Source organism: Dipodomys merriami, unplaced genomic scaffold, assembly GCF_024711535.1.
Source record: "Dipodomys merriami isolate MVZ:Mamm:240054 unplaced genomic scaffold, mDipMer1.0.p SCAF_42, whole genome shotgun sequence".
NCBI lineage: Eukaryota > Metazoa > Chordata > Mammalia > Rodentia > Heteromyidae > Dipodomys > Dipodomys merriami.
Window position 1 is genome coordinate 2,355,001 of NW_027205826.1, and position 11,379 is coordinate 2,366,379.

Below are 11,379 nucleotides of genomic sequence, written 5' to 3' on the forward strand. Positions count from 1 at the left end.
CAGGGCCTGAACACTGTCCCTGCGCTGCTTTTGCTCAAGGCTAGCACTCTACCACTTGAGCCACAGCGCCACTTCGAGCCTTTTCTTTTTACGTGGTACTGAGGAATGGAAGCCAGGGGTTCATGTGTGCTAGACAAGCAGACAAGTGCTCTGCCACCGAGCCACGTTCCCACGATCATGAGTGTTCTTCAGAGGCCTTTGAGCATTGCGGTTACATAGCCCCAGAGCATGATGGGCTGTACGGGAGTAGGGCTTGGGAGCAAGCTGGGATACTTGCCAATGCCTTGGCCCCGACTTCCTCCTCAGCCTCCGTGAACTCTGCTCCTGCCATCTCCCAGTACAGCAAACCATCAGCAGGCCCAGGCTCCATTCACCTCATCACCAGGCTACTGCTGCTGAAGTACACGGCTGAGCAGGTGAGTGGGGCAGAGGCAGTGGTGAGGAATCCTAGAGGGGGAGAGTGGTACACACTGCTCAGTGTGCACCTTCAGAGACTTCGGCTAGTTTTGAGGCCAGATTCTATAGCAGCCAGTGGTGATTATCACCTCAGCGAAACCTCAGCTACCTTGTAAAAGCAGCAATGACAGCAGTTTTCAAGAAGTGTATCCTAGCCGGGCCCAGTGGCTCACGCCTGTGATCCCAGCTACTCAGGAGGCTGAGATCTGAGGATCACATTTCAAAGCCAGCCCGGGCAGGAAAGTCCATGAGACTCTTACCTCCAATGAACCACTGGAAAACCAGAAGTGTTGCTGTGGCTCAAGTGGTGGAGCACTTGCCTTGAGCTGAAGAGCTCAAGGACAGCACCCAGGCCCAGAGTTCAAGCCCTATGAATGACCAAAAAAAGAAGTGTGTCCTGCGTGCTGACATCAGAGCCTGCCTACATCATGAGGAAATTGAGACTAGGCACTAGTGGCTCATGCCTGTAATCCTAGTGACTTGGGAGGGCTGATATCTGAGAATCCTGGTTTGAATCCAACCCAGACAGGAAAATCTTGTGAGGTTTTTTGTTTTTTGGGGGTTTTTTTGGTAGTGGGGCTTGAACTCTGGGCCTGGGCACAGCTCTTCAAGGCAAGCACTCTGCCACTTGAGCCACAGCTCCACTTCCAGTTTTCTGGTAGTTTACTGGAGATCAGAGTCTCATGGAATTTCCTGCCTGGGCTGGCTTTGAACCATGATCCTCAGATCTCAGCCTCCTGAGTAGCTAGGATTGCAGGTGTGAGCTACCAGTGCCAGGGCCTGTGAGACTCTTTTATCACCAATTAGTCACAGAAAAAAATCCAGAAGTGGCTGTGGCTCAAGTGGTAGATCTTGAGCAAAAGGCTCTCAGACAGCGCCCAGGCCCTGAGTTCAAGCCCCAGGACTGGCACACATACACACACAAAAAGAAAGACCAGATAATGTTCCGCAGAGTTCCACAGACTGTGGCCCGCCTCACTCTGCTGCGCTCCTTCACACCCTCCACTCTTGAGGCCTCCCAGAGCCAGGGAGAAAGTGGGAGGGGTCATCTGAGTGAGGGCTGGCATAGACAGCAAGTACCCAGCTTTCCCCTCAGTGCCCACGATGTGAACACTCCCCCTGAACCTTCCTCTCAGGACCGAGAGTTCCTGGAGGATGAGAAGTTCTTCCTGGAGACACTGAAGAAAGCCTCCTACAACCTGGCGTCACACTCCACCTGAGACGGCGCTGCTTCTGCTGCCCGGCCTGAGCCTCCTCTGCCAGCCTCCAGCTCCACAGAGGCGCTCTCGGGAACATGTACTGCTCAGGGCCTGATTACAGCACTTCTCATGTCCAGGCTTCTCGAATGTTCTTTCCAGACACCGCAGCCTGAAAGCTGAGCCAAGGCCTGAGTGTCTTCCCCTGGGAAGTGCTGAGGCCAGGGCCTGCTCACCTCCAATTCTGTCCTTGAGCTCCCCAGCTTCTCCTGATATCTTGCCCTGCCCTTCCTCCAGAGGGGACCTTCATGCTTGGGTCTCTTCGAGGTCCCATGAGTATCCTTCTCCCTTCCCCGCCTCACAGGGCCCCTCCCAAACGGGGACAGAGACAAGGACTCTCCACCACCAGGCTCAGTGATGAAGGCCTAGCGGGCAGAGGGAAGCTGGACCCTTCCCTACAGTTTGCTGGGACCCTGGGATACCACCCGCCTCCCACCTCTGCCACTCAGGCCTACTTGCACAAATTCCCAGCACTGCCCAAGTGGGTGGGAAGGATGGGGAAGGAGGGAGGAAGGCAGCACCAGCCTGTGCCCCCAGAGGGAAGGGAAGTGGAATACGGTTCCCACGAGGGGTGGCTGTGCCCAGGCTACCGGTGCTCCCTGGAGGCCTCTGCCATCCTGCACTCACAGGCCGTGTGCCAAGGCCTGCTGGGGGTGGCAGCGTTTACTCCCAATGCAGCTTCTGTCCAGGAGCCGTTCCTGGATGTCTACCCAAGGAGGCAAGGCCAGCCACAAGAGCCGACGTCAGGAAGAGCGCGAAGGCGCCGTGCCGGATAGAAGCATTACCGATGCCTTCATCTCTCTGCTCCCTGACCAGCTCCCAGAGGGACTTTGTTTGCCAACAAGACTCACCCATGGTCTTGAACCCATTAAACTGAGAAGTTCTTTATTTTGTTTTGTTTTGCTCGTGTGCTAGATGCTAGGGTGGGAACGCTGGGCCTTGTATTTGCTTGGCCAGGGCTCTGCCGCTGAGCCCATAAACTGCTATACATGTTCCTAATAACAAATTCTTAGAATCGGCCGAGGTCCACTAAAGTTTGCCCTTATTTCTTTTTTGTTGGTCATGCGTCTTGAACTCTGGGCCTGGGCGCTGTCCCTCAGCTCTTCAGCTCAAGGCTAGCACTCTACCACTTGAACCACAGCACCACTTCTGGTTTTCTGATTGGTTCACTGGAGATAAGAGTCTCATGGACTTTCCTGCCTGGGCTGGCTTTGAACTGCAATCCTTAGATCTCAGCCTCCTGAGTCGCTAGGATTACAGGCATAAGCCACTGGTGCCCGGCTGTCCTTATTTCTTAGAAAATGTTTGCTCTGTATCCTTGCTACTTGCTGAAAAACAAGTCCCACAGAGCAGGCAGACCTTCCTTTAAAAAAAAAAAAAAAAAGCCAACCAATCAAAGTGGCCCTGCCCAGGTTCCTTTGGCTCCAGGACCTACAGTTCAAGGATACCTCATAGCAAGACCAGGGCCCAAGTCAGAAAGTTCTGTTACCATCCCTGTTCTAAGATATAGAAAGGGAAGCCGGGCGCTGGTGGCTCACGCCTGTAATCCTAGCTACTCAGGAGGCTGAGATCTGAGGATCGCGGTTCAAAGCCAGCCCGGGGAAGGAAAGACCGTGAGACTCCTATCTCCAATAAACCACCAGAAAACCGGAAGTGGCGCTGTAGCTCAAGTGGTAGAGCGCTCGCCTTGAGCTGAAGAGCTGAGGGACAGCGCCCAGGCCCAGAGTTCAAGCCCCACGACCGACAAAAAAAAAAAAAAAGATATAGAAAGGGAAGTTCAGGGACATTCCATACCTTCCCCAACATGACACCAAACAACAGGCTCTGGATTCGAACAATGCCCTGGCAAACCAAAGCCCCAGATATTCAGCCATGTCCCCTTCCTGCCATCCCTTAGGAAACTACAGATTTTAGAGCCGCTTCTTCAGCTGATCCCATTGGAGGCTCCTGCAAAGATTTGGACTTATCTTCATACATGAAGCCCTGGGTTCAAGTCCAGCACTGAAAAAAAAAATGCAAGCTTATTAGAAAGGCTTGGCTGTGATGCAAGTGGTAGAACACCTCCCTAACAAGCATGAAGCTGGGGCTGGGAAGGTGGCTCAGTGGTAGAGCGCTTGCCTTGCATACCTGAGGCCCTGGGTTCGATTCCTCAGCACCACATAAGCAAAAAGCCAGAAGTGGTGTTGTGACTCAAGTGGTAGAGTGCTAGCCTTGAGCTGAAGAACTGAGGGACAGTGCCCAGGCCCAGAGTTCAGGCCCCACAACCAGACCAAAAAAAAAAGAAGCATGAAGCCCTGAGTTCAAACCCCAGCAGCACCACCCCCCCAAAAAAATTTATTTTGTCACAGGCACAAAGTTGTGGCAGGTAGCCTAATTATCCATGTGTCTTTTTCCCAAGTCTCAGACATTGCTGTCAAGGGTTACATAAAGAAACAAATGGTGTGGGTCTATCGCTGCTCATTCTTTTCCCTCAAAACTGGTCCAGGCCAGGCACCGGTGGCTCACGCCTGTCATCCTAGCTACTCGGGAGGCTGAGATCTGAGAATCATGGTTCAAAGCCAGCCAAGCAGGAAAGTCCATGAGACTCTGATCTCCAATAAACGACCAGAAAACTGGAAGTGATGAGTGCTAGCCTTGAGCAAAAAGGAGCCCAGGGACAGTGCCCAAGCCCAGAATTCAAGCCCCAGGGTGGGCAATGATAATAACAATAATAATAAGCCGATTGTAACGGTGTGTGGTAGCCTGGGGGGAGCAAGGTGGAGGGGAGTGAAGGTTTGCTGGGAGGAGCCCTGGCAGACACGATCCCACGTGTGCCTTAACTCTCCAGTGGTGTTCAGGTCATGAAGACTAGATGGTGAAGAGCTGCTTTCCACTTCAACCGAGATTCTCCTCCTCACAGGCCTGCCAGGCAGGACTATTATTACCTGCTTTTGTTTCCCAAATGAAGCAACTACAAAGGTGATGCCAGATCACCACCTGGAAATTCAGGCCGCTGGGGTCAGATTCCAGATCCGGGTGAACTGCGCTGCTGGGGAGCTCAGGTTCCGCGAGGAGGGATGGGGTGAAGTCCCCGGGACCGAACCAGACGCGTCACGGCTGGGGCGCGCCTGCGGATGCCGCCCCCTGCTGGCGCTGCGCCGCCCGCGCGCCCGCTGCCCGCCCCCTCCTCGGGTCTAGGAGGACGGCCCTCGGTTCTCGGGGAGGAGCCTTCGAAGGGCGGGGCCTGGCTCCATTGGGGCGGGGCCTGGCTCTTTGGGCCAACGCCTGGCGCTGTTGTGGGCGGGGCTGGCTTCCCGGGGCGGGGCCTGGCTCCGCGCGCGGCATTCAGGCACTGCTCCGGCCACCTCTCGGCCTGGGGCCTGGCGGCGTCTAGGGCGACCCGGGAACAAGATGGCGGCGCCGTTGTGTCGTGCCGCGCTGTTCGGGAGTCGGGCATGGCGGGGCTTCAGCACGTCGGGTGAGAGGTCTGGGGTGGAGTGGCGCTTGGTTCCCCCCGGGCCGGCGCCCGGCCCTGGCTCCCGAGGCCCGGGCCGGCGTGACGGCCCGCTGTCTGCCCGCAGCCGCCCTGCGCCGCCGGAGCGCCCCGCTGGGGCCCATGCCCAACGCGGACATCGACGTGAGCAACCTGGACCGGCTGGAGAAGTACCGCAGCTTCGACCGCTACCGGCGCCGGGCGGAGCAGGAGGCGCGAGCCCCGCACTGGTGGCGCACCTACCGGGAGCATTTCGGGGCGGAGACGAGTGCGTGGGGGCCGCGGGCGCGGGGCGCGGGGCGCGGGACAGCCGCCGCCTGGCCCCGGAGCGCGGGGGCCCGGCGGGGAGCGCCGCCCGCACCCCGGCGTGCGCCCTCGGCGATAAAGTCCCAGCAGAATCCCTCACCCTGTGCTCCCCCGACATGCAAGAGTTTAAAGGGCCTGGAGACGTGGTCCAAGTGGTAGAGCGCCACCCTGGCAAGCCAGCCGAGGGCGCTTGAGACCACCCAGCGTTCAAACCCCAGTACCACCAATATAAGATCAGCAAATAGGGGCTGGGAAGGTGGCTCAGTGGTAGAGCGCTTGCCTCGCATGCATGAGTCCCTGGGTTCCATTCCTCTGTACCACATAAGCAGAAAAAGCTGGAAGTGGCGCTGTGGTTCAAGTGGTAGAGCGCTGGCCTTGAGCTGAAGAGCTGAAGGACGTCGTCCAGGCCCAGAGTTCAGACCCCACGACCAACAACAACAAGAAAAAAGAACAGCAAATAATGATGATTTCATGTTTTGCCAGGTGCCAGTGTCTCCAGACTGTAATCCTAGTACTCAGAAGGTTATGTTGGGGATAGAAGGAAGGAAAGCAGCCTGGGCAGAAAAGTCCGTGAGACTACCATCTCCAGTTAACCAGCAAAAAGCAGGGGTAGAGCTGTGACTCAAATAGTAGAATGCTAGCCAAGCAAAGGAGCCAGCAGAGAATAAGAGCCAGGTCTTCAGTTTAAACTTTAATACCAGCCAATGGAAAAAAAGGTTACAGCTTCAACTCCCTAACATCCTTTATTGACTTTCCTCTCTCTGCCCCCAAAATACTATACCCTGGATACCCTGTGCCCACCTTCAGACAGATCCTGTCTGTTGTCTGTCTTACCCATCTTTGGATCCTTGCACCTATACTGCCTGGCACAATTTTGGGCAAGGTAACTCAGAGACCTAGCCTTTAAGGAATTTAGTGTGTAGATCCTTTCTGACAGCAAGCATAGAGGTGGGTTTGTGGATTCTGATTTTTTTTTTGGTTGGTCGTGGGGCTTGAACTCTGGGCCTGGGTGCTGTCCCTGCGCTCTTCAGCTCAAGGCCAGTGCTCTACCACATGAGCCACAGCGCCACTTCCATTTTTCTGAGTGGTTTATTGGAGATAAGAGTCTCACGGACTTTCCTGCCCAGTCTGGCTTTGGACCTTGAACCCAGATCCTCAGATCTCAGCCTCCTAAGTAGCTAGGATTACAGGTGAGCCACTGGTGCCCGCTTGGATTCTGACTTTTGCTTCTAATCAAATTCATATGTCCCTGGCTCACAGAAGCAGGGGGTTTTTTGTTTGCTTGTTTTTGTTTTGGTCAGTCGTGGGACTTGAACTCAGAGCCTCGGCTCTGTCCCTGAGATTTTTTTTTTTTTTTTTGGCTTGAACTCTTAGCCTGGCTAGTGCTCTAGCACTTGAACCACAGTGCCACTTCTGGTTTTCTGGTGGTTTGTTGGAGATAAGAGTGTCATGGACTTTTCTGCCTGGGCTGGCTTTGAACCACAATCCTCAGATCTCAGCCTCCAGAGTAGCTAGGATTACAGGCGTGAGCCACCAACACCTGGCTTCCTTGAGATTTTTTGCTCAAGGCTAGCATTCTACCACCTTGATCCACAACACCACTTCCAGTTTTCTGGTGGTTAATTGAAGATAAAAGTTTCCCAAACTTTCCTATCCAGGCTGCCTTTGAACCAAGATCCTCAGATCAGATCTTAGCCTCCTGAGTAGCTAGGATTACTGGTATGAGCCACCAGGGCCCAGCTAACAAGCAGTTTTGACAGAATGTTAAGACACAAGCTAAATAGTCTTAAATAGTCTGCTATAAACCTTAGCTCAGCTTGAGGGGTGACGCCCTGCTAAGTATTACTATAGAATGAAAACCATTGTCACTGATTACTGTGAGGAATAAAGGGTACAACCCATTGAAATTCCTGGACGAACACTATCTCTGATGGTGATGGGGGTCAACACACATTGTATGCGATATAAGTGGTCAGAAGTGTTAGAAGTTCTCAGGCCTGCCACTTAAAAGTGCTTCCAGATAGCAATGAAATCAGTTACCCAGAAGGTGGACAGCAGAACTGTAGCTCTCCAGTCCAACTCTAAATTGCAGGATCAAATGCTGAATTTAAACCAATTTTGGTGGTGATATGGCTTTTCTGCCCATTTGAGAGTTTGAAAGGCATTTAAGTCCCATCATTGAAGCTAGGGCTTTTTTTTGGGGGGGGGGGGGGAGATCAGTCCTGGGGCTTGAACTCTGGGCCTGGGCGCTGTCCCTCAGCTCTTCAGCTCAAGGCTAGCACTCTACCACTTGAGCCACAGTGCCACTTCCATTTTTCTGAGTGGTTTATTGGAGATAAGAGTCTCACAGACTTTCCTGCCCAGGCTGGCTTTGAACCATGATCCTCAGATCTCAGCCTCCTGTGTAGCTAGGATTACAGTTGAGCCATCAGCGCCCAGCAAAGCTAGGGCTTTAACTCAATTCCACCCAAGCCCCAAGTATGTCCATGCAGACTGTGAAATCACTTTGGATATGATCCCAACCACAATTAGGATGGCATTGCCTCCACTTCTATGACCTAGAGAAGACAGGAATGCGGTGGAGGGGGAGCTCACACGGACTCACGTCTGATTTGCTTAATATCTGGGCCCTGTTCAAGGAAGGGAAGCAGACTACATAGTGTGTTTTAGTTTTGTGATTCAGAGCCTAGAGCAGCAGTGAAGGGACAAGGTCTTAACCAAGAGGCTGAAGCTGCTTCTTCCCTCTGTAGATCCCAAAGAGAAGGTTGACATTGGGCTGCCCCCACCCAAGGTCTGCAAGACCCAACAGCTACAGGAACGGAAACGGATCCGGCGCGAGCTTCGGGCCAAGGTGGAAGAGGAGCGGGCTGCTCGCCTCGGAACCGGTAAGCCTGGCGGGGAGGGGCCCTCCGTGCGTCCCTGCTCCAGGCCTCATCCTAACAGCCTCCTTCCTTCCCAGCCAGCGTCCCACTGGAGTCCGTGCGGGCCGAGTGGGAGAGGACGTGTGGCCCCCACCACAAGCAGCGCCTTGCTGAGTATTATGGCCTGTACCGAGACCTATTCCATGATGCCACTTTCGTGCCCTGGGTCCCCCTGCGTGTGGCGTATGCTGTGGGCGAGGAAGACCTGGTACCCGTGTACTTCGGCAATGAAGTGACCCCAACCGAGGTACCTCTGGCTGGGCCCGTGTCCTGTGCCATGCGCGAACAGCTCCTGGGGTTGGGATTCTGAGCTCCTGGGAAACAGTGCATGTCATTTGCAAAGAAAGTAAAAAGTGGCTCTGTCTGTGCACGTTACTGGATGAGCTGCTGGCTTTTTTTGGTCAGTCATGGGGCTTGATCTCCACCTGGGTGCTGTCCCTGAGCTCTTTTTGCTAAGGCTAGTGTTTTACTATTTTGAGCCACAGTGCCACTTCTGGTTTTCTGGTGGTTAATTGGAGTTAAAAGTCTCACATACTTTCCTGCCCAGGCTGGTTTTGAACCTCCATCCTCAGATCTCAGCTTCCTGAGTACCTAGGATTACAGGTATAAGCCACTAACGCCCGGTGCGCTGCTGGCTTTTTACAGCCTTCTGGCCCCTGTTACCCCTATTGTAGTTCTAATCTTGGACGGGGTCTCTGCCTCTGTTTTGGATCAGAGTTGGTGCTCCCTTCTCTAGGGCCCTTTCAGCTACAAGCCCCCCAGAAGGAACTTCTACTTTCACAGGCAGCTCAGGCACCGGAGGTAACCTACGAGGCCGACCAGGATTCCATGTGGACATTGTTACTCACTAACTTAGGTGGGTTTCCAGCCCTATCTCCTTCCTCCTCTCCCTCCCCCCCCCCCAGCAGGGAACGGTGGGGCCAGCACTATGGATTGTTTCCGTGCAGATGGACACCTGCTGGAGCCAGATGCTGAGTACGTCCATTGGCTAGTGTGAGTATCGCATGGGGCGGGATGCAGAGGCCCTAGAAGGTTCACAAAAAGGCTGCCCCTGGGTTTCAGACTTGACTATGCCCCAGACTAACCTCCAGTCCCAGCATATGACCCCTCACCTCTGCCTCCTGGTGGTGGCAGTGTGCCTCGGTCAGCCCACATGAGCCTCTTCATCCCTCTGACCTGGGTCCTTGCCTGGGAGGCTGGGGTGATGCCCGCACATTACTTCCCAGACCGCTTGACAAAGAGGCCGAAGACTGGGAAAGGCTCCGGCAGCCAGCACATCTCTGAGTGCTTGGGGAACTCTGGCATTCCTTCCCAGCTCATCCAGCGAGCTGCGCCAGGCCAGGGGCAGAGGTCAGGCAGGGACCCTTGACACTCATGGGTAACCGAGGCAGCTGGAGTTATCTACCTATCTAGGCAGGTACAGTGGCCCCCCCAGTGCCAGGCTAGGCAAACTCACCCTAACAAGACCCCAGAGACCTAGAAATGGGGAGAAGCAGCAGAGGGGAGGGGTGGTGGCTTTCCAGTTAGGCCTTGCCAAATGGGGTGCTCAGACTTGTCCTCACCATCATCCTGTCTCTGAGCCTCTCTCTCCAAAGTCTGCATGATGTACAAGCATCATGCTAGAGGTTGCCCGGGGTGTGTGCCCTTGTGGACTGACTTTGAGTCTAAGATGCACACAGTTGGGCATGGGGTGGGGTCCCTGCCTTCTTACTGATTCAGCAGTGAACAGATACTTCCTTCTTAACAGAACCAACATCCCAGGCAACAGAGTGGCCGAGGGACAGGAGACGTGTCCCTACCTACCCCCCTTCCCCGCCCGAGGCTCCGGCTTCCACCGCCTCGCCTTCCTGCTCTTCAAGCAAGACAAGCCAGTCGACTTCTCGGAGGACACCCGCCCCTCACCATGGTAGTCCGCACCCCCGATACGCGCCCCAGGCCTCTCAGGCCAGCTCCCCTTTCCAGGCCTGCAACAGAGCTGGACACCAGGCCCGCCTCGGGCTTCCCAAGATTGGTTGTGGGGTGGAAAGGGTGGGTGACCCCCCCCATACACACACACACACACACACACTGCTTTTCCTGGCTTTTCCTAGCTATCAGCTGACCCAGCGGACCTTCCGCACTTTTGATTTCTACAAGAAACACCAGGAAGCCATGACCCCAGCAGGCCTGGCCTTCTTCCAATGCCGCTGGGATGACTCAGTCACCAGCACCTTCCACCAGCTTCTGGGTAAGGGCAGCATGAGACTGGGACCGGGGGCCTGAGCACACAGAAAGGGTTACCTGCCCCTCCGGTGGGCAGGCCTGGCCAGGCCTCGTCCTCACAGGCAGGGCGGGGCTCAGGCTGGCAGAAGTGCACCTAAGGCCCTTTGCTCTTTCACAGACATGCGGGAGCCCGTGTTTGAGTTTGTGCGGCCACCCCCTTACCACCCCAAGCAGAAGCGCTTCCCCCACCGGCAGCCCCTGCGCTACCTGGACCGGTACAGGGACAGCCACGAGCCCACCTATGGCATCTACTGACTGTACCCAGTGGGGTGTGTCCGCTCTCCTGGGCCTGCTGGGAAGGGCCCTGGGGCCAGCTTGGAGGTCTGTCCTGAGGCAGGCCCTCTGTGGATGGCAGTGAGGACATAAGTGGAGGGAATAAAGAGATTTGTATCTGCTGCTGCTGGTCTGAGAGTCCTGCTAGACCCCCCCCCCCCCGAAAAGGCTACAGAATGGGTCCAGGGGAGATGTTCACTTTCAGGACTGCATGTGTCACTGCAGAAGACATGCGTGATACCTTGTTGCAGTGAGATCTCCAAACCAGGCCTTGCTGTGCACTGTAGGTCATGACTGTAATCCTAGCTATTCAGGAAGTGGAGACCTAAAGATCACAGTTTAAAGTCAGCCCACACAGACAAAATTGAGAGGCTCTTATCTAATTAGCAAAAAATGGGATTTTTTTTTTCCCGTGGGTCTTGAACTCTGGGCC

At 54.9% G+C, this 11,379-nt stretch overlaps 2 protein-coding genes across 8 annotated transcripts in view; both read left to right on the forward strand.

The window, feature by feature from the left end:
• The window catches only part of Fbf1 (Fas binding factor 1), a 28,146-nt gene extending 25,512 nt beyond the window's left edge, over positions 1–2,634 (forward strand). For 3 of the 6 annotated variants that reach the window (XM_069992969.1, XM_069992970.1, XM_069992974.1), the window contains 2 exons: positions 307–416; positions 1,593–2,634. In XM_069992969.1, coding sequence (XP_069849070.1) covers positions 307–416; positions 1,593–1,676 — 194 coding nt within the window. In that variant the 3' untranslated portion in view covers positions 1,677–2,634. The remainder of the gene's footprint in view (positions 1–306; positions 417–1,592) is intronic. The other 3 variants (XM_069992971.1, XM_069992972.1, XM_069992973.1) reach the window with 1 other exon arrangement.
• Positions 2,635–5,042: 2,408 nt separating this feature from the next.
• On the forward strand, positions 5,043–11,069 carry Mrpl38 (mitochondrial ribosomal protein L38). 2 transcript variants are annotated; one of them, XM_069992975.1, is made up of 9 exons: positions 5,043–5,169; positions 5,273–5,452; positions 8,241–8,375; positions 8,450–8,658; positions 9,195–9,267; positions 9,359–9,404; positions 10,159–10,317; positions 10,502–10,638; positions 10,792–11,069. In XM_069992975.1, exons 1-9 carry the CDS (start codon positions 5,103–5,105, stop codon positions 10,926–10,928), a joined length of 1,143 nt encoding a protein of 380 aa, XP_069849076.1. In that variant the 5' UTR covers positions 5,043–5,102; the 3' UTR covers positions 10,929–11,069. The 2 variants fall into 2 exon arrangements, with proteins under 2 accessions (XP_069849076.1, XP_069849077.1); XM_069992976.1 differs by lacking the exon at positions 5,273–5,452.
• The last annotated feature ends 310 nt before the right edge of the window (positions 11,070–11,379 follow it).